Source organism: Octopus sinensis, linkage group LG2 (genome assembly GCF_006345805.1).
Source record: "Octopus sinensis linkage group LG2, ASM634580v1, whole genome shotgun sequence".
In the NCBI taxonomy this organism is placed as follows: Eukaryota; Metazoa; Mollusca; class Cephalopoda; order Octopoda; family Octopodidae; genus Octopus; species Octopus sinensis.
In genome coordinates this window covers 60211657-60235446 of record NC_042998.1, presented here as the reverse complement: position 1 = coordinate 60235446, position 23790 = coordinate 60211657, and the positions used below count along the sequence as shown (strand labels likewise).

Genomic DNA, 23790 nt, shown 5'->3' with positions numbered 1-23790 from the left:
TTAAAGTGTGTGTTCCCTATCTGTGTAACGAGGACGTCTTGCAAAATTTATGACTATTTAAAATTATCCCATTAATGTGAACGTTTTATATTAATCAATTATTGACTACTTAATTATGCTGTCTTACATGAATCACTACTGTAATATATGTTTAATGTTTTATGACAGGGAAGCACAGGAGATGAAAGAGAAATGGCAAAAAATATTTCCGATGGGTATGTGACATTTGCAAATACGTTCACGAACAAGTTATCTGACAAGAAAAAAGAATAATCAAAAAGTGAATATTAATGTTATATATAAAAAATGAAAGGATGAAAACCAGGGATTGAGAAAGGCAGAAAGGCTAAAAGAAGAGAGAAATGAGAAAGAGAAGGAAAAAGAGAAGAAGAAAAGGAGAGAAAGAAATGGAAAATTAGAGAGAGAGAGAGAGAGAGAGAGAGAGAGAGGGGGAGAGGGAGAGAGAGAGAGAGAGTATCATCCGATAGTGTTTCAGCTAGCATCATACATTCGGACTAGCAATCGAAATATCAGTAGTTCGTATGCCATAAATAAAACTTGTGTTTCAGGGATGATCGAGACAATTGACTTTCACTGGCTCTATATATTGACTTGATACATTACCCTATTTAAGTGTAGTTATTCGTTGCAGGAACACTAAATAATTAGTGATTTAGTGTTGCGCTAGTTTGCAGCGAGCGTTGTTTCGAATTTCTCTCGTGTGCCTAGGCAATGACAAAAATACTGCTACAACAAAATTGTGATTCGTTCACACCTGCATTGGAGAATTCGTTTTTCCTAATAAGAAATTTTCATAATTAGTTGAGATACTGTGATCATATTAAGAAGATAAAACAAATCACTATTATGAAGTTAATTTCTCTGGTGGATTTATCATTTCGTTACGATAAATGCCATTACGTTAAAACTCAAATATAAATGATGTTAAATGATAATAAAACGAAGAATCTAATGGGAAACTGGAGAAAAACAAGTTAATAAGTGCATTATCAATTATCAAAACTAAACTCTTGTTTGGAATGAATGTTACTAATGCACACACACACTATGCAGGTGTGTTATGAACTAGTGACATATAATTATATATGTCTTTGTAATATAAAGTTGAAATAGTTGCTAAACATACTTGTTTGTCCAGGTGGATTTATTATTTAACTCCAATAAATAACTTGACGTTGACAACTGAAAACAAAATTGTTGCTAAAGATTCTTAAAACGGAAAAATCTGAGAAACTCGACTAAAACATGTTAATGAGTACATTGGCAATCATCAAAATAAATTAGTTTTGTCATTTGTTGCTTGAAATGTTATTAATATTATTAATTGGTGTATGTGCGTTATGAATAAATAGCCTTATAGAAATATTTATCAATTTAAAAAAATAGTTAAAATAATTTCTAAACCTAGTTATTTCTCGTGTTCCTAATTACAAATCTCTTCTATTTCAATAAGTGGAATGAACAGTTGTGATGTTCAATCGTTTAAAAAATGGGGAAATCGAGATTCGGACTTCATGCTAATTTTTTGAGGTGGCCTACCCTATATAGTTTTGTTGTCGTTTCTGTCCACCTCACTACTTGGGTTTTGGAGTACCTTGGTCAGTTGTGATCCGTTGATTCTGTATAAATTTCTATCATATAATTTGTACCAGCACACATATACAGAGATGATGTATTGGAGCAGTTGTAGTTTACTAAATTGAATATAGTAAATATTTCCTGCACACTAATACTGGAATAAAATGTAATGTTGAAGCTGACAGGCAAAATTTGAACCGAGGCATTAAACAAAGAAACTGATTACCGCTCAGCATGTTAACATCTCTGATACCCTTTAAAACCTTATAATATTACAGTAATTTGCTTTAAGGTAATAGTAATAATACTGGGTTTCAATTGTGGTGCGAGACAGTAATTCTATAGAGTTGGGGTTGTTGCAGGATTTAATATTTTTAAAGTTTGCATGCTTTCGAAATAATTAACGTTTTAAATAGAACAAAGTTTTATATAATATATTTGAGAGTATTAATAAATTTCGTTGACTGGTTATCATTATATGCGTTCAGGCAACCGTTTGCAAGAAGTAAACGAATTCTATAAACGCTTCTCCAAAGCAACATAGCAAGTTCACTTGCTAGTCAATCACGGTTCGTTAAACTCAGGATACGAAAAAGGAATAAAAACTTAGTTCTTATTATTATTAGCTAAGCTAAAGCGGCGAGCTGGCAGAGTCGTAACCGGCTAATCCGTTCCAACAAATTTTAGTCTCCATGCTTTTGTTAGAAATAATTATTATTAGTAAAATAACACCACCGAATTCCGTATTTTCAGAATTACTTCAGCCAAATTCTCAGTAATGGAGTGTGCTCATTACCACTGAGAATTCGTTTATTGTATAGGTAAAAAGGAACCACAGTTTTGTTCACAAAGTCTATCAAAAGACATGCATGAACTTAGTTGGCCTGAAGAGAAAAGATGAGTATTTTAGTACATGCATGTTATGTATATGAACGTTATAGAACAAGAATAGAAATTATACTTCAAGCAAAATTCCATAAAACCAATAGTAATGAAAAGCAGTGCTCCATCCCGGCGCCAGTTTGATAAACAACATGGTACCGGGAATCACGAAGAGTTTCGTGCATAGCATTGAATTATTATCAAGGGAGAATTCATTTCTTTCAGGCGTCTGCTACTGATGATAAGGCTGATAACGTGGTAGTTTTTTTTTTCTTTTCATCTTCATTTTCATCAATATATTTCGTTGTAAGGAATGGTCTCACGTCACTGCCAATGATTACCGATGAATTTACTTAGCTGTTGTCTTGACATAGTCGAGTTTGACTGAATGGAGTCGAAACATAATTCACTGTTATTGCTTCTGTATGTGTTCTTTTATGCCAAAGAACCACCTGACCATGAAATACCGATGTATTGAAACGAATAAAAAAAAAAGAGAAAGGTGTTGTTGACTATCTCTAAACATGTGCATGTGTGTGTGAGTGTGTATATGAGTTTATGTATGCATATGTGTACGCTTATATATATATCTTTACATGCACAGAAACACACACACACATCTTAATTGCTGTTAGGAACACCGTATTTTGTTTGCAGCCATAATATACTACCAAGTATATAAGTCAATACTGTGGCCTATTTTTACATTAGCAGTGACATGCAATCAGTTTTAAGTTATCTTCACAAATTTTCTATTGAATTTCAAGCCAGCGTTGAAAGTGACGGCGTTTCGTATACGGATACATTTATGTTAGCAATGGGATCGATAATATAAGAATAGGTAATGGGCATGTATACATATTTCAGGAGTTATTGCTTCTTCAGAATCATATCCAACCCAATAGCTATCCCCGGACAATTCTAACAGCCACTTAGTAACACTGTTGGATAAACCAAGCTAAATATATTCAACTGAAATATATTCAACGGAACCAAATGAGTTCTCCTTCAAATGGAACTTGATTTATGGCTCTGCTACCTAAACTGTCTCTTTCTCTATCTATAAAAGATAGATTCTTGTTTTTTTTTCTCCACTAGACCTGATAGAATAGTCTTAACCCTCCCCTCCAGTAGTAAATAAAAATAGCAGAGTAAAATCAATGGTAAGCAGTGTCTCCATGAAAAAATATTAATTACTATCGTGTTTTTGCTGATGAAACTTGTTTCTCTGTCTACCTACTTACCCTGTTTGTGATGTTGGTTAATGGAATAACTATAAAAATGAATCTTTTAAATTTAACTAAATTCTATATTTATATGCAGCTGAAGATTGCTCTACATTTTAAAACTAATGTAATACTTGCATTGTTTAATTAAATGGAGTCGCATGAAACGATCGTACTGCATTACCTTTGGATATCTTTGTTGCTTATTTTGATTATATATATATATATATATATATATATATACGACGGGCTTCTTTCAGTTTCCGTCTACCAAATCCACTCACAAACCTTTGGTCGGCCCGGGATTAGAGTAGAAGACACTTTCCCAATGAACCGGAACCATGTGGTTGGTAAGAAAGCTACTTACCGCCTTACCACACATCCTCTCCTGCGTGAGCTAAAACACTTTCACAGCATCACGAGCATATCTTCTGATATAATTACCGATGTACCTTAACATTGTTAATAAAATTGGGAAAACAGAGACAGTGTAGATGCCTGTCGGGTGACAGCCTCTGTATTTCATATGGTTAGAGTTGTCTCACGCTCTGTTAGTCTAATTCTGCCTTAAGTTTACATTGATAATAGAAAAGACTACGGAATACTTCGATATTTACACAAACAATAATGCAATAAGTAGTACATAAATTGATCGAACATCTGGAATCCTCATTGTTGAAACAAATAAGCGGTTCATTTTTTTACTGCATATATTTGGTTTTCGAGTTAGCTCTTAAATTTTTTTAGCGATCACGAACAAATCCCTGTTGGAGCACCGCCTTCATTGCTAGATTTGCTACACTATTTAAGTCCTTGTAGCATTCTCGTTTGCCCATAGAATCGAGTTCTATTGGCTTTTTGTCAAGAACTGGGTATCTCATGTTGGTGTACCAACGAATTAACAGAGATTTCTCTGCTATGGCTGTTGTCTTTTGGAGGTGTTTAGATCCGTATGTTAGAAACCAATAAACTCATCTAGATATTTTGGAAAGTCTGAGAAAAGATGCTGGTCATATTTCGTAATTTTGAAGGGTAGATATTGTACGACTGAAGACTTTTATACTGTTACTGAATAGGTCGAGCATGTTGAGAAAGTAAGCGAAACTCCAATTCCTCTTGTTTACTCAATCTTGTATAATAATGTATGAAACTACATTTTCGAAAAGATTCGAGATATATTATGGCGTATCTTGCCTACTGTTAATTTACAGGATAGAGACTTAGTGCGCAAACAGTTTTCCAGTACTATGATCGCATTTAACTTAATCTATTTACTTAGTTTTAAGTTGGCGTTTTTCGTATTTAGTTTTTAGGCACAGGCATTCTAAAATGCGGAGGCATCGTGACCGTGAGCTGCCCAACCAGCTCAAAATAAGGAATTTCCAGATTATGAACATCACTGTCTGATCCCTCATGTATAATGACATTAATATCCAGCCATAGAGAAGGCACTGGGCCGGCAGAAACGTTAATACTCCAGGCAAAATGTTTAGCGGCATTTCGTCTGTCTTTACGTTCTGAGTTCGAATTCTACTGAGGTCAACTTCATCATTCATCCTTTCAAGATCGATAAGACAAGTACCAGTTGAGCATTGGGGTCGATGTAATCGGCCTACTCCCTCCTCCAAAAGTTTTTGCCTTATACCATAACTTGAAACCAATATTCAACCATAGAACTGTCGGTAGATAGTCGACAGGATGAGAACGTGTTTAAGAATACATGCATCTGCTCTGCTTGGGTCAGAATGTGCTTAAAATCTGAATAGCATTTGTAATTGACGTAGCATATTTCTCAAGGGTATAATATTTTGTATATGAAGGCATATAATTTTGCGGTGTTGAACGACGACATATAGCGACCATGTTTTGGTGGATCACATAGTTACTGTCGGATGTCACGATCTCAGATATTAATATGGGGTTATCTCCATAGCTGCTCAGAATGGCTGATTGTATATAGTTGTCTATGTGAATACCCACTTATTACCACAAACTTTTCAGATAAATCTAATTTTAGGTGTTAAAGAAATCAGAGACCGAAATACTCGAAATTATCAATGTCTCTTCGTTTGTGATATAAGATACCAAAGGCGATCTTATGAAGGACTTTGGCGACACTAAAGTATACAAACTTGATCCATATAGCAGACTGGCTAGAGTTTTATTTTTGTGTTTTTGAAGAAGCTGTCAGATGGTGCTTTTTCTAGGACGAAAACTGTTGCAATAGTTTGCACACACACACACGCACACACACACACGCACACACACACACACAAACACACACACACACATACACACACACACACGCACACACCACCATAGGCGTGGCTGTGTGGTAAGAAGTTTTCGTCCATGTACTTTATCCGTTCGACGAAAGAGACTAATACAAGTACTAGGATTTAAAAAAAGAAATAAGCCTGGGGTCGATTTGCTCGACTAAAATCCTTCAAGGCAGTTCTCCAGAACGGCCGCAGTCAAATGACTGAAACAAATAAGAAAGAATAAAAGTCTATATACATATTTTGTTTTCTACTCTAAGCACGAGGCCCGAATGTTTGTGGCGGGAGGGGGCATTCGATTTGATCAACAACAGTATACAACTGGTACTTAATTTGTCGACCCCGAAAAGATGAAAGCCATAGTCGACTTCGGTCTAATTTGAATTCAGAACGTAAAGACACACGAAATACCTATTTCTTTACTACCCACAGAGGGCTAAACACATATTTAATATATATTCGTGTGTAAGTGTATGAGTGTGTGTGTGTGTGTAAGATTTAGTTAAGTTAAAGACTTGTACATTCACTTTTCTTTTGTTTGTGTCTCTAGAGCCACATTTATTCCAGAGGGCCATGAGAAGCCAGAATTTTGGAATTGCCTTGGTGGTTTGGAGCCCTATATGAATGATAAACAGATACAGGTACAATATATTTTTATATAGCGAATGTTCATATAATACACTAAATTGCAGAAATGAAGTGACAGTTATGAAAGATTTTAAAAAGTAATTTCTTTATTTATTACACGCAGAATATGATTGACTAAATCAAATGTTCCTAGTGAGGAGAAAGCCATAGTAAATCACTTATATTAGATTCAAAACAAAACAAGCCAAAAAGTTTATCTGACAACTCAATTTATCACCAGAACATAATATATAAAATAGATATATACTGTAGAAATGCATAATGCTTAATCAATTATTAATCGATATATTGTATCTACTTAATCAAAAACCAAAACAAATTCTATTTAGCTGCGAATTTTTCTTCCGACGGCAATTAATTTGTTGTATATATTTCAACAGGCTGACACTTTGTAGAACATATTTTGACTTCATGTTGATATGAATTTCTTCTACCAGTTTGTAAAAGAGGGAAATACAGTAGCAACAACTATATTTGAATGCAAACCCACACCGTTAAACCTTTAAGGTATATTTTCGACTCATGCTTCAGTTCCTATCAACATAAATTATCGACCGAACAAGCGAGAAATTTAAGCGGAAACTAATTCGAGTGACGCGTTCGCTGGAACGCAAGTTCTAAAATAATAATATCACTAAAAAGACAATAATAAATTGTTATGAATATTGAATTCAAGAAATCAATCAAACTATATTTCTTTCAGAATCTAAGTGCAGAACACAGGCCTCGACTGTTCTGTTTCAGTAAAATCTCGGAACCAATGAAAGTGGAAGAAATATATAACTTTGAACAAGTGAGTTTTGAGTTTTACTTTGTTATGTATAATCATGGTAACTGTTTGATAGTGTGTGAATACTGAAGAGAGGTGGTGCGTTAACCAAGAATCAGATTGTCACACAAAAGTGCTTTATGAGTCTGTTACATCTGGTATGCCTAAGTATTCAGTTATGTTTCCCAGATCCTTGTTTCTTTACATTATTTACTATTTAGTGTCACTATTAACTATACACTATCAATTATACACATTCGTATGTCGAGGATACTGTCAGTCAATTCTTGATAACCTTTTATGTATAGTCGTTAATCACATCATTCTTATTCATATAATAACTAACAAATTGATAACATATATTATCACACTACCTACACATAAGTTGCCAAAAAGACCGGGGTCACGAGAATCGACTGTCAAAAGATGTAATGTATTTATATTTCAAATCCGATCAGGATTAATATAATATACAGTGAATAATAGCTATTTATAAACATTCAAGTAATTCTCAACGTACTAAGTTTTCTAACTTCTCTGTACGTATTGATACATACTATGTACTTATTCAAATGATCGTTAAAAGCAGAGGGAATTAAAACGTGAGTAACAGGATTTTTGTGGAAGTTAAATGAACGTAAAGAAACCTAGTTACCTACTGAAAAACTACCTGAAAACAATGTATGAGCATATTCTTTTCCAGTTGCAAATAATTTCTATTCTGGACTCTAAAGTATACAAACTTGATCCATATAGCAGACTGGCTAGAGTTTTATTTTTGTGTTTTTGAAGAAGCTGTCAGATGGTGCTTTTTCTAGGACGAAAACTGTTGCAATCATTTGCACACACACACACGCACACACACACGCACACACACACAAACACACGCACACACACATACACACACACAAACGCACACACCACCATAGGCGTGGCTGTGTGGTAAGAAGTTTTCGTCCATGTACTTTATCCGTTCGACGAAAGAGACTAATACAATAAGTACTAGGATTAAAAAAAAGAAATAAGCCTGGGGTCGATTTGCTCGACTAAAATCCTTCAAGGCAGTTCTCCAGAACGGCCGCAGTCAAATGACTGAAACAAATAAGAAAGAATAAAAGTCTATATACATATTTTGTTTTCTACTCTAGGCACGAGGCCCGAATGTTTGTGGCGGGAGGGGGCATTCGATTTGATCAACAACAGTATACAACTGGTACTTAATTTGTCGACCCCGAAAAGATGAAAGCCATAGTCGACTTCGGTCTAATTTGAATTCAGAACGTAAAGACACACGAAATACCTATTTCTTTACTACCCACAGGGGGCTAAACACATATATATATATATATTCGTGTGTAAGTGTATGAGTGTGTGTGTGTGTGTAAGATTTAGTTAAGTTAAAGACTTGTACATTCACTTTTCTTTTGTTATTTTGTCAAATTTAAGTATTTAAAAATCGAAAGTAGATTTGGACTGACATTCAAAAGCACATAATCATCACTTTTATAACTTAAAATATTTTGTATTACTAATTTAAGGTTTCATGCTATTCTGTGAAGTATCTGAGGCGGAAATTTGATGTTAGACAATTTAGACAAACGTTATGTAGGGTGGTATTTAAAATGTTTTGGAATATTTTTGTTTGTTTTTTGAGTGAGTGTTTTGACAAATTATCTGTGTCATATACATCTAATGAAACATTCATGCTTTGAAATTCTTTTACAAACATTTTTAAGCTTTCATTTTAATTACATGTAGTATCGCTGTAGCTACAAGCGTAAAGTATCATTATTTTTCACTGAAGAATGAAAATAAAATAAACAAACTGAAAAATTGAGAGAAAAAAAAAACATTAGCATTAAAAAACATCAGTTATTAAGTTTTAAGTGTGTTTGTACTTTCAACAAAGTGCTATTACTGCCAGATATCTAATTGTAAATTGTTTTCTGTTAGCAATATCATTATTTAGATGTTTCCCCAAATATGAATTAATTTCGATTCAACATTAAATTACGTTAACGAAACCTTCATATAATCGGTAATAGCTTTTAAATTGGCTGCATTTCAATATATTTCTCATACAGATAATTTTCATAAGAATATATAAGCATAAAATTTATGATTCAAATTTTGCTTGTAATTGTCTCTGCTGTACGATAATTGAATAGATGAAAGTATATTTACAATTTTAATACGCGCGTGCGCGTGTGTGATTAAAACATTTGAACTTGTTTTAGAGTGAAAATCAAGAAGTAAATAGTCTTCATTAAAGTTTTGATTTTTTACGAAATTATTTCTGGTAATTGAATATACATTTCGAGTGCATATTTAATAGTATTCTTGCAGAGTTACATAACTATATAAGTATATGGGAGAAATGTGCAGGACCGGATTCGCTTGCGGAGATTGTAGCTGCAGATTATATCAAATCTACGATGAAGAAAGTCAAAGATGACCTAACCGGACTTGGACGAACATTAATTTGTCCTTTAATTAGGAAGGAAGGTAATAGTCATGATCCATTACGGAACCTTCAACACTGTTGGTAGGATAGGAAGGAAGGGATCTTCAAACCGAAAGTGTGGTCCGATATTTGTAACAGATTAAATCGGGTGACGAAGGAAGTTTACCATCCAAGTAGGCCATATCAAGATTTGAACTCAGAACACAAGGTACCGGAACAAATATCACCGGGACACTTAAGATGAAATAATACAAGATACAATGTCTCTTTCTCTCTAAAAAGGTACGGTTGATCGCAGCTGATACAAGGACCTGCTTGATCAAAGCTGATTTCGTGTTACATAAGGAGAATACAGAAAGTTATCCAATTAATTTCATAGTAATTGCCAACACCAATTCTTGTTACGATTGGTTTGACGTCTATGTATCCATCTTTATATCTAAGATACATCTTACAGAATGACGTTCCTCAGTCAAGTAATATACTTGACTATTTATCTTAGTTATTGAAATTCCTTTCGGTAACAGGAGCTTATTTGATGATGTGCAATAAAACTTAGTACAATATCATCTAGCATAGAATATTAATTCCTATCAAACACTTAACGAACGTATTCATTTCTCATGCATGATTTGAACACGTTTCAAAAGGAAAATAAATCATACAACGGAACTGTCATTAAGATTTTAAACGTGTACGTATGATGCGTTGTATTTGTCATTGCAGGAGTTACAGAGAAAAATTTATATTAAATAGTAATTGATATCTTCTATCGTTTTTCTTGTTTCAGTCGTTGGACTGAGGCCATGCTGGGGCACCGCCTTGAGCGGGGTAGTAAAAAAAATTCAAGTACTGATGCTTTTTTCTTTAAAGCCTGCTACTTCTTCTATTGGTTCTGTTGTTGAACAGCGGTTGTGAAGTGGTGGTGGTGGTGGTGGTGAGGGCGACAAATACAGACATAAAAAGATGCACACATATACGCACGTTTGTATATATACGGGCTACCGCACAGATTTTTGCCAATCAAATCCACTTATAATCCATTGGTCAACACGGGGCTGCGCGTTGGGACTGACCACTAAACCAAGAGATTGCCAAGCGAGATTCTTAACCACACAGTCATGCCTGCACCTATGAAAAAAATCAATAGGATTTCAATGGCAACAACCAACGAAGAAAAATTCGGGATCTCGACCTTTCAACCTACAGATTTAAAAAATAATTTTTTGTAACTAAATACTTTCAAACTTCGGACACTGGTAGAATGTGTCATATAAAACATATTTTACTCTTAGCGTTTTTGAGAAAAACTTATATTTACTAAGTTATTTCACGTTAAAGTTGTCGTATTTCGGTAATTTCAACCAATCAACGGCGTGTATTCAGCTGAATAAAATTTCTGCCGTTGTTTGTCAACAACAACTATCGGCTTTGTATTTTCCTTTTGTAACTGTTATTTATGACATCGTTCGAGCGTTTGCACTGGTTTTAGCTTTAAGGTTTTAGGGTTAGGTTTAGGGGGTTAGGGTTAGGGTTGGGTTTTAGAGTTAGGGTTTTAGGGTTAGGGTTGTCATAAATAACAGTGACAAACGAAAAATACACCGCCGGAAGTTGATAAACAACGGCAGTAATTTTATTCAGTCGAATACATGTCATTGATTGGTTGAAATTACCGAAATAGGACTACTTTAACGTGAAATAACTTCGTAAATATAAGTTTCCCTCAAAAATGCTATGAATAAAAGATGTTTTATATGACACACTCTACCAGTGTCTGAAGTTTGAAAGTGTTTAGTTGTAAAAAATTATTAAAAAAATCTGTAGGTCAAAAGATAAAATCCAAAATTCGTTCTACATATGCAAGTGCTGCCAAGGGAAATACAATTCCTATCATGTAAAGGACAGAGTGTTATGATGATTGCCCTTATCAATGTGAAATGTTTATGAAGAAGTCTGTGACAGAAACAATGTTCTCGAAAGTCAATGATATGTTAGCACAGAATAGTATGCTGAAATCGATTATCTAGAGTAAGGCATGTTGTTGACTTTAACAATATTGCATTAACTGGAAATGAATTTGATCGATAACATATTGCAGATATCTTAATCTTGTGCTTTGCTTCGTACTAGACAACCTGGCTTTGTTAAGACATATCTCAATCATACCATATTTAATAGTATAAAGATGCACAGGTACACTAGACGTACCTTAGCTTCAGCAGCGAATATTCAGAATAAAACGAAAGAAAAAAAAGAAACTTTTAGGGTATTAAGGCATGTAGTATAGGTCCAGCTTAGCATATAAGACCTGAACAGATTCGTTGAGAATTTTTGTTTACAAAAATGTGCGTATTATATGCTATAAAATGCAGTACTTATTTAAGCTAGCTTTCTGTTTGAAATTCATGAGAATTTTTAAAATAAAGATGATCCTCCCATTATGGGTTAACGGCCAATATGTAAATTATAGACCATCAATAACACTTTGGGAAATTAACACTACTGGAATTCGAAATCGGCAATTAATCGGAATTACTGATTTAGTCAGTAGGCTGAGTTGACAACCCTAACCCTAAAACCCTAACTCTAAAAGAGCGGAAGGACGATATGCCCGTTGATTCATTGTCCTTGTGTTGTGACAAGTGTCAATAGATTTAAAAATCACTAGTTCAATGCAGAAGGCAGCGAGCTGGCAGAAAGTTAGCACGCCGGGCGAAATGCTTAGCAGTATTTCGTCTGCCGCTACATTCTGAGTTCAAATTACGCCGAGGTCGACTTTGCCTTTCATCCTTTCGGGGTCGATTAAATAAGTACCAGTTACGCACTGGGGTCGCTATAATCGACTTAATCCATTTGTTTGTACTTGTTTGTCCTCTGTGTTTAGCCCATTGTGGGTAGTAAAGAAATAGGTATTTCGCCTGTTTTTACGTTCTGAGTTCAAATTTCGCCGAGGTCGACTTTACCTTTCGGTGTTGATAAATTAAGTACCAGTTGCGTAGTTGCGTACTAGGGTTGATGTAATCAACTGGCACGTCTCCCCAAACATTTCGGGTCTTGTGCCTAGAGTAGAAAAGAATCACTTGTTCAATGCAGATATAACAAGATGTTCGCTGATAGAATATGATGATAAATAATTTTTTTACTGCAGCGTTTATAACAAATACTTCAGTTTCAACACGAATTGAACTTTTGAGGTATGGAATTCGAGATAATTATAAAACTAAAGTTTTATCACGTTCATTAGTTATTAATTGTTTACTTCATATTTTGATTTTTATGATTTTCTTTACACAGAAAGATCTTATTCCGGATGATATCATGTTAATAGACACATGGGATTCCATCTTTCTCTGGATTGGAAATGACGTAAGGCACGATGATAAAAAACAAGCCAATACGCTAATTCTGGTAAGATGATATTTTCTTTCAATACAATTGTATAAATCCCACAGAAACTTTAAAATCCGTGCGAACGTAAAGCTAAAACACATAAACTCACATGCAAATCTATACTGGATTTTCAGGTAAATTCGTTCTATTTGGCACTCCATCTCATATGTCTGAAAAGAGATAAAATTTATTCAAATTTCCAAAAAGATAAATAAAAGTTGTAGAGGAAGAATGACAAAAAGTCGTGTTATATTTCTTGTACCAGTCTCAAGGTTTAAAATAAATGAAAAGACAGGTTTCTTTGCCTCTTAAATATATCTTCAACAAGTCTAAAAAATCACAAGGTGGTACATTCGGATGATGACATCCAGTATACATACCAAATGCAAAAGCAGGCGATATGACCCCTGGTGGAATGCAGTCAGCTGTGTTAGGGCCCGTACCAAAAGCAAAAAACAAAATATATTTCCTAATACATGCTATGGCGTGGGATGTCATATAGACTTATGTTTACTAATCTAAAAAGTCATTGCTATTTTAAATTGACATTCTACCATTGTACTTTATGTCTCATCACTGAAAATTCTTCAATATAAAAACTAATTATGCATAAGGGCCAGTTTTAGGATCTGTTTGTTTTTTCTAACAACCAAATTAAATATTCAGTTTAGAGTTAGGGTTGTGTTAGGAATGTTTCTTTACACTTGGAGCTGATGATAAAATACTTCAAATTACTGTGCACGAGGAGAAACATAATTTTTAATGCCATAATTCTGTCATTGAAAGGAATGTAGAAGTGAAGGTTCGCACCCAGCGATTGCTTAAATGCATTTGCATCACTGATAGTATATATCTAATTTCATTAATCTCCCCTCAACTCTCCCTTAGGTCCCTGTTTATATCAAAGAACCAACAAACAACCAATCTATTATACTTTCTGTAAGAAAATAAATGTGCTTTCTAAAAAGATATAAAAATAATTATACTTAATATCATTTTCAGCAATATTTAGAAAATGACCCCGCTTTTCGACATACCGATATACCAATTTATCGTGTTTATCAAGGATACGAACCTGCTATATTTTCCGGTTTCTTTACTGACTGGAACGAAAGCTTTTGGGAGGTAAGTGTAAATTGGTAAAAACATTCTGCAGTTTTTAGTTACATTAAAAGTTACTACTTTTCAATGGATTTATCTGCCAATGCTAAAAATGAAAACTCAAAATTATTTAAAGATATTCATGTCGTACAATTTCTTTGTTTGCTAAATTTTAGTTATTTCACGTTAAAGTTGTCGTGTTTCGGTAATTTCAACCAATCACACACACACACACACACACACACACACACACACACCACACACACACACACACACACACACACACACACACACACACACGCACGTACACACCGCTGTTGCAGCTGGCACCTCACAGTTAATTATCTGAATTTCACTTTTCCTGATCTTCACACTGGATATGAAGAGTAATTTGTATTATGTCGTATACTTGAAATGAAATAAGAAGATGTAAGGTGACAGCTGCAATATCCAATAATATCTTCCACCCCATGACATTGAGTAACGTTTACAGTTTCTCACCTTGACCTTCATACACTGCGCTCACACACAAACACACACACGCACACGCACACACAAACGCACACATACACACACACACGCACAAGATACACCAACTAATAGTTACCAATTTCAATATACGAAAACGAGGTGATAAGGGAGAAATCAGAACTATATTTAAGTTTCACTAATATGAACATACAGGTATTCTTTCAAATCGGTCAAGCAATGTTAAATAATAGATATTTCAGGTTGTTTTAATCTTTGGTTCTATATGTAAGATAATACAGTATCTTATCTCTTTGCGTTCATTTATTGACGTCATCTTACCTATTTGGTATAACTCATCATATACTTTGCTCAAAGGTTTTGCAAACATTAATGTCATTTACACATATTGCAAGGCTTCCAGCGAATTACAATACACTTTTATTTTTATAATATTCTAAATACACAAAAGGTAGTTCACTATAAAACGAAGTGATTCCCCTACAGCTCTATACTCTGTAATTTCTTCTAAATTAAGTGCAGCCTTTTGGCATAATCAGTAAAATAATTACGATATTTAGTCTCACATTATATAATCAAATGCTACGGTGTAATCTTTTAATGCGTCCCTCCCGATTGACAGATCACGTTTAATACACACATACATATATATATATATATATATATATATATATATATATATATATATATATATATATATATGTGTGTGTGTGTGTGTGTGTGTATATATATATATATATATATATATATATATATATATATACATAGGTATATATATATATAAATGTATATGTATATGTAAATGTATATATGTATATACATACACACAGAAACGAGAGAGAGACGAGAGAGAGATGCATGTATATGTATGCATACATAAGTGTATACACATATATATATGTATACATATATATGTATATATATATATTTATATACATCTATATAAATTCCATCCAGACATTATTGTTTTTACCACTATATATGTGTGCGTGTGTGTGTGTGAGTATTTGTGTGTGCGCGCACGTGTGTGTATTATCTATTTTTGTACCTGCGATCACATTGTTTACATAGAAGTATTTGTATACGAAGCATCGTAACTTTCACTGCTGGTTCTGATATCTATAGAAAACCTGAAGAAATGCACTTAGAAATTAGAATATCGCACTGCTAACACAAAAGTAAGGCACAATATTAACTTGTAAACCTATAATAATATACTTGGTATGTATTATAGTTGCAAAATGAAATACTGTCTCCTTGCTAACAATATTTACGTATCAGTTGCTAGGAATGTGTGCAAATACATATATCGCTCTATCTAATCGTATTACACTACTAAAATTAGTGTGTATTCATACACTGTTGCAGATGGGTTGGACGTGCTGCTGATGAAATATGTATATACACCCATTGCCTATTTTTTTAATGTTCGATCGCGTTGTTTACATAGACTTATTCGTATACGAAACGTCCTAACGTTCAGTGATGGCTCTGAATTTTATAGAAAATCTTTAGAGATAAACCTTAAAATGAGAACATCGCACTGCTAACAGAAAAATAAGACATAAAATTGACTTGCTAACCTTTAATATACTTGATAGTATGCTTTAGTTGCAAAACGACATACTGTGTTCTTACTAGCAATTATCACACACACATACATACACACACACGCATGCACACACACACAGACGCACACACATACACACACATATATATAGGGGGTACCCAAGAGAAACCAGAATCTTATAATATTATTTTATTCACTTAATATTCTTCATTTGAAGTATTCATCTGAAGCAATGCGTTGGTCCAGACGCGTTTTCTACCGTTCGAGGCAGTGTTGGAACTCTTGCAAAGTGGTTCCTTTTAATGCCACCGTTGTTTTGTTCTTCACCTCTTCCACATCTGCAAATTCTCTAGCACCAGCTTTCGTCACCAGTGATGGCCTTCAATCAAAAAAAGGTCCTGATAAAGTTCCAACGGTTCTTTCTGTTCACGACACGCATTCAGTCCTGACCACTTTTGATCTTCCCTGAGCAAGTGAGGCATACATTTTGCTGCAACTCTTTTCATTCGTAATTCCTCTCTCAAAATTTGTTGGCAGGAGCTCCAGGACACACAAGTCATATCAACAAGTTCGTCAATTGTTCGGTGGTGTTCCTCCAAGATCAGTTCATTAATTCCTAAAGTGTGTAGAGCACCCGTAAACTTGTGTTTTTCTCATGGTAGCGCCCTTGTAAGCTGTTTGAAGTATGACATCTGTTTCGGCCGCTGTTTCCCAATTTCACGGAAGCACACTATTCCTTCGTTTCAGCCATCACAGAAATCGACGAACAAGGGAGAAGCACTGCAAAGCAAAGATGCACCACGTGGAAGTAGGACTATACTTGACGACGCCGGTCGGTGTGCTCGTATATATATATATATATATATATATATATATATATATATATATATATTATATATATATATATATATATATATATATACATATATATGTATATATATGTAAATATGTATATGTGACCAGTGAATAAATGAATTTAAATAAAGTTAGTGAATTATTTGGACACTATATCCTAAACAGACCAAGTTCTTTATGCCAATATATTGACACTTTAAGTTCCTCAATAGGAGGGAAGCGATCAGGAGTCATATCTCACCGAGCGTTTAACGAACGTAAAGTGGTTATGAGTTTGGTTAAAATTCTGTCTTAGCGTTTTGATTAATATGTTGCTGAATGAAACCTGAAGGTTTCTTGGCTTGATCATATCACAAATGATAAAGTGTTGAGAAGAGCTGACCTAAGTGAACTGCAAGACACCATCACAGCTAGACGAAGGAACCTTCTTGGCCATGTATTGCGCTTATCGTTGGAGAGACCGGCAAGGACACCCTGTACACGGTTGAAGGAGAAAAGAAAAAGAGAGGCCGCTGAAGACAAATGTAAAACACTGCCCTGGGAGAATGACCGGGATGGGTGTCACTCTGGAAGCTAGTGCAGTTTCATACCGCTTGGAAAATTCATTGCCCATGTTCTTTCAAATAACAATAACAAAATGAATGTTGGATGTTCTGATTACAACTAGTGAAATATTTAAATTTTAACCACTAACTAAAATAGAAGTTCTTTTCAAAGCGGGCATATAGTTAAATTACATACACACACTCCCACACACACATATACTCTCTCTTTTTCTCGCAGGCACACGCGCACACTGGAACACAGACAGCATATGTGTGCACATACACACATATAGTATGTGTGTGTGTGTGTGTGTGTGCGTGTGTGTGTGTGTGAGAGAGAGAGAGAGAGAGAGAGAGTGGCTAAGAGTCTGCAAGTATTTGTGTACGATATATATTAGGCGTATGAAATGTAATGTATTTTTGTACAAATAATCTGAAATCATATCACAAATAGTTTACAAGTCAATAAGAGTTATTCTTGAAAACAATCAGTTAGCATAGAGCTAATGGCCAAACAGTAACGTTGACACGCTCTGCGTCTATATATCCTCTATTTGAGACCTCTTCGAAGACGAGGACTTTAGTAAGCAGCATATTCAGTGTTGCATTCTTTAGACATTTCATAAAATCTACAATGCAGTACATGAAAAAGAAAACATATGTACCGTATATGGTGTTGTTATGAGTTTTCGGATATGTTAAAGGTGGTTTAGCAAATTCAAAACACGTAAACTTGATTTGTACATGTGTATCGGTGAGGACAAACCAACCGTTCTCAATAGTGACATAGTGAAAGTAATTGAAGAATATCTGACAAAGTATCTGTGACATGTCACGGAGGCTTAATAGGCTTCCTCACCCTTTCAAAATCGAAGTGTAACTAGTGATGAGAACTAAATAGCATATACCAACACTAAACGTAAAATCATACTCCAGTTCACACACTCAAACTATCACTACACCGAAAAGAGATTTTGGTGTGCGTTTGGTGAAATACAATATCTTATTTTCCCTTTCTTTCTCTTTTCTAATTTTTTTCAGTCATTAGACTGCTGGGGCACCACTTTGAAGAATTAGTAGTCGAATGCATCGACGCCAGTACTCATCTTGGACAAGGGAAAAGTATCACCGTAGAATTTTAACAACTTGAAAGTGTTAATCAAGTATTCGTCAACAATCTGCTCAGGTCCACAGAGAGCGAATCAAGATAAATTTATTAGACTGGGGATCTCTTCCTCATCCTCCCTTCACACCAGACCTAGCACCATCAGATTTACATTATATATATATATATATATATATATATATATATATATATATATACATAGAGTCCTATTAATTCGTTATGAATCTCTCAACAAAGGACACAACGATAGTGTTGATGATGGTAGACACGTTTTATTGTTTTAACACATAAAAATGTGTTTAAATATTACTATTAATCAGTGCCAGTACTCGGCAGCGGGCACACGCTTCAAGTGAGACTTGAAAGCTGTGCACACGTTGCGGATATTTTCCTTCCTCATGCTGGTCCGCATGCAGTTGACGGAGAAGTTAAGCTCCTCGCCGTTGATGTCGAGGACTTTACAGGTCGACGTAAGCCGCACGTTATAGTCGAGGGGGTTGAGGTCGGACGACTGCGGCGACCAAAACTCCTTTGACCCGAAATTCATGTTCGACCCCAGCCTCTCATTCATGGCCATGACCGTGTGGGCTAAAGTACTGTCCTGCTGAAAGATATAGTCTACCGCGGTGAGCTTGTAATCGTGAAATACACCTGCGGCATCTTCTCGCCATTCAAAGCCGCTACTTCGAGCATCATGACAGAGGATGGGTGCTTGGTCGTGGACATGTAACCGACCTAGGAAGCGTCCTGAGTGAAGCTGACAACGCGGTCATTCTGCTTGTTGACGGTTGGATCGACCATGAAATATTTTTCATCAGAAAAAATGAGAATTCGATTGCCATGACATTTGAAGTGGTTGAGAAGGTGACGATAGCGCTCCCGACGTTGTTATCGCATATGGCCAGTGAGCAGAGGCCTTTCTACGCGACTCAAGCTCCTGCCGCTCTCCTCCTTAACGGTCCTGGACATCGTGGCTCCCGAAATATTGTTGTTCTTCTTGAGTGCAGTCATTTTGTGCTTCGGATCACTTTCGAAGGCCTTTACAACAGCCAAATGGTTGATAGCTTAAGGTCTGCCTGATCGAGGTTGATCATACAGATTTTTCCTGTTACTGAGCCTCTCCGTAATTCTGTGGACAGTCATCCGGCTGACGTTGAACCGCTTGGTGATGTCAGACTTGTTGAGGCCCGCGTGCAGGAGAGCAGAGATCTCAATTCTTTTCCCTTCCATCTCGATACACCTGCATGCAATGGAAAAGACGTGTTAATGACACGTGCTGGAAAAGCAGAACTTTAAGCATGTTCGACCGTACTTTATCTATCACACACATTAAACTCCCGAAAGATCACAACCGAGAGTAACAGGACTTTTGCAAAGCCCCGTATATATATATAGTTAATCCAAACATTACAACGCGAGGACGTGGAACAAGTATAGTGTTATTGGACGCTCAGGAAAGGAAAGAAAGAAGGAGGATTTAACGTTTCGAGCGGTGCACTTGGTCAGAAACATAGAAAAAGGAAAGGTCCAAGGCAGGGAAGACGGAGAAGAAAATCACCAACAATAAACCTGCGGTCACACACACACACAACACACACACACGCGTACACACACACACGCGTACACACACACACACACACACACACACACACACACATAAAGCGTAGGCAGCTATACACAATGTAAAACGAAAAAGGAAAGATTCCATCGTCACTAATTGTGACTAAGGATGCTGGTTAGAACTTATATTTCTAGAAACATGAGTTAAAACTCATAGAACTGCAATGAAGTGCATTTTTCATGTATTGACAGGAGAGATAATCGCTCCACAAGCGAAACTAGATCACTGGAGCCGACTAGTTTCGTCTGTAAAATTGCAGACTCATCTACAGTGACTACTGCATCGCCGAATCGTTTAGCCAAATCCACACTGTCTGTATATATACTCACCATATTTAACGAAATGCTTATGTGAATACACACATCACACACATATACACATACATACATACATACATACATACATACATACATACATACATACATACATACATACATACATACATACATACACACATATAACATGATAATCTATTTTATATAAGTAAATATAATTAGACTTACTGTCAAGATTTTCTGGGGTTAAAGCTGAAATATAAATCATGCTTATCTGAAACTAACTATTGCGATGTTTAATTCTTCTGAGAAACTCTTCAAACAAGTATATTGAATGATATTTAGTGCAAAAAAAGTATACAAAAACAGAACAAAAAAACTCCAAACATTGTGTTTCGCAAACACAAAATGCATAAGAATTCTGTATTGAGATATGTGTATTAACATTAATCAACTTGTCACATGCGATTAAATGGGATGTAGAGCAGACGCATTATTAAATGTAGTAATGTTTATACAAAGTAATGTTCACAAAAATGTCTAACGGGAAATCTTTCGTTTGTTTTAAATTATCTGTAAAAACCGATTGATTATGCGTCTTTTTGTGGAGCAGATCAATGAATACGTTGTAAAAACAAAAGATATAACACTATATAAATTGTTTATTCAATAGAATGATACAACATTCGAACAGTTAGAAAAACAGCTGAAGTTGAACAATATGAATGTACCGTTGTTTGAAGTGGTAAGTTATTAATTTTCATTAAGTTTATAAGCTTTATATATTGTTTTCCGTTACATCCTTATTCAGAAAAGTAGTTCGCTCTTCGTGTATTAAAACAAGGTTTTCGGAAAATAAATAAGAATTGTTAATGACTATGGGACGCCATATCTTCTGAATTACAAAAAATTTATACTCAGACGAACAGAAATCAATGCTTTGAGGTTTTCTAAGGCAACGAAATTAGTATAAAACGTCATAGAAATTTTAACCCCAACTCTCAGTTTTCAGTTCAAATTTCGACTAACGATTTCTTTTATCTCTTGCCTAGTTTAAAGAAGATTTATCTGATTAAAAAATAATAAAACCATTAACATTATTCGACTAATTAATGGCATTGATGGCGTTTAAAAATTAATAAACATTTAATAACAGCGCCAAAAAGTTCTCAATGTCGCAGTGTATAAAATCTTTCATTTCTCAAGTTTATGAATCAAAGATGGAAAATATTGAGAAACATAACTTCGAATTTTGAATGGATACACGTTTGACCGAGTTTTAATCTCTAAATAAAATTTCAGTAATAAATTATATCGCAAGTGTACATGACATACGAGTTGTCATTAAACCGAAATGATCTTCATTTCACTTGAAGTGATATTTATCAATATTTTCTTGTGTTAATATAGCTATTGAAACATGAACACTTTTATTCCTCTTTTCTGTGAATCATATAGCATTTCTAGTGAATCATATTGCGTTTCTAGTTTACAATGGAGCACTGAAGCTTTAAAATATGAAAGCCATAAACATCCTTTACCAACTTTTCTCTATATGCTCTAATGGTACGGCTACTATAAAGATAATTGCATAACATTCATATAATCGCCGGCTTTTCTTGTGCAGCCTTCAGCTAAACACAGTGGTCAAACATTCAAGCAAGTACCAAAATATGCTTATTCCATGTTGGCTGGAAGATCTCCTGATATGTTACCCTCCGAAGTTGATCCTTCAAACAAAGAGGCAAGTATTTCTTTTTAAAAGTTAATGTTTTATTTATTTTATTTTTTCTTTGTATTTGTAAAAATTTACAGATCTGGGGTTGGTTTAACTGCATAACATTTCATGAACTATTTATTGACTTAAACCTCGTTCCAACGGGAGAGCTCAGTATATGAATCACATGACGGAAAGTTACTAGCATATTGACGAGTGTGACTGCTAGTACACGTTAACGAAGAAGTAGAGTGGTACTCTTAACATTTCCATTTGAGAGATATCCTGAACTAAAAGCCGTTTTCCCTATCCTATTCAAGGTTTATATTGTATCAATAGTTGTGAAATATTTCTTAACAGGTATAGTAAAGCATTTCAATATCGGATGAAAAGAAATCAAATTCCTAATACAATAATTGAGTTGTAAGCTCCTACAGGGTACTTATCAAAAAGCGAAACAGCATCATTATAAAAGCGCTGGTAATACATAACAGCTAATTGACCTTTTGGAGAGCGAACAGTTGCCTTCTTGACTCAGCCAGTTATGACTCTCACGTCTGCCTGAGTCATTTTAGTAACTTAGGTTTCTTTAGAATTTGAAATGGTGTCATTGTGTCGTACAGGAAACCATCTACAGTTTATTGTTCTTGTTGTTGTATAATCCAATATCAGACAGCTCTAGGCCAAATTATCGATCGAATGACTTGGAGAATTCTCCAGATATATTATATCAAATATTTTATATCTGAGACTGAGAGACCTACGGCACATTCCATATTGTAGCAGTTGTTTTTATGGAGTGCATTATATTGGTATGAATATTCTCACACTCTCTGCAGTCTAGCTTAATAGCGTAAAATGGTAGAAGCAACAATAGACGCAATAGGAGACACAGGCAACTCAGTGTAGAGTCATGGGATGGATTGTAATAAGTTATATTTAGATTGCCTACTAGTATCTATTACTGCGATACTTTAGTTAGGTCCAGTAGCATTATAGATTAAAAGCCGAAAAAGAAAAACTGAGTTGTTATAATCCCTTCTTGTTTACCAAAGTGCTATAACTTAGCGGATCTACTGTTACCGGAAATGAAATAAAGTGCATATGTGGGAGAATATTTGAGTAGTTACTTGAAAAAGGGTGTAATTAACTGAGAAAACGATATTCATTGGCACCGGATAAATGACATAAATACAGAAAGGTTTATGAGAGCTGACTGGTCTGTCAGAAATTT

At 34.9% G+C, this 23790-nt stretch overlaps 1 protein-coding gene across 1 annotated transcript in view; it reads left to right on the top strand.

Annotated features, from left to right (window-relative positions):
• Window positions 1-23790, top strand: part of LOC115224735 (advillin-like) — a 186841-nt gene that overhangs the window by 161325 nt on the left and 1726 nt on the right. Inside the window, exons 19-25 of the mRNA XM_036513518.1 lie at window positions 169-215; window positions 6537-6627; window positions 7338-7427; window positions 13162-13275; window positions 14260-14382; window positions 21513-21584; window positions 22467-22583. Of these exons, the coding sequence (XP_036369411.1) occupies window positions 169-215; window positions 6537-6627; window positions 7338-7427; window positions 13162-13275; window positions 14260-14382; window positions 21513-21584; window positions 22467-22583 (654 nt within the window). The remainder of the gene's footprint in view (window positions 1-168; window positions 216-6536; window positions 6628-7337; window positions 7428-13161; window positions 13276-14259; window positions 14383-21512; window positions 21585-22466; window positions 22584-23790) is intronic.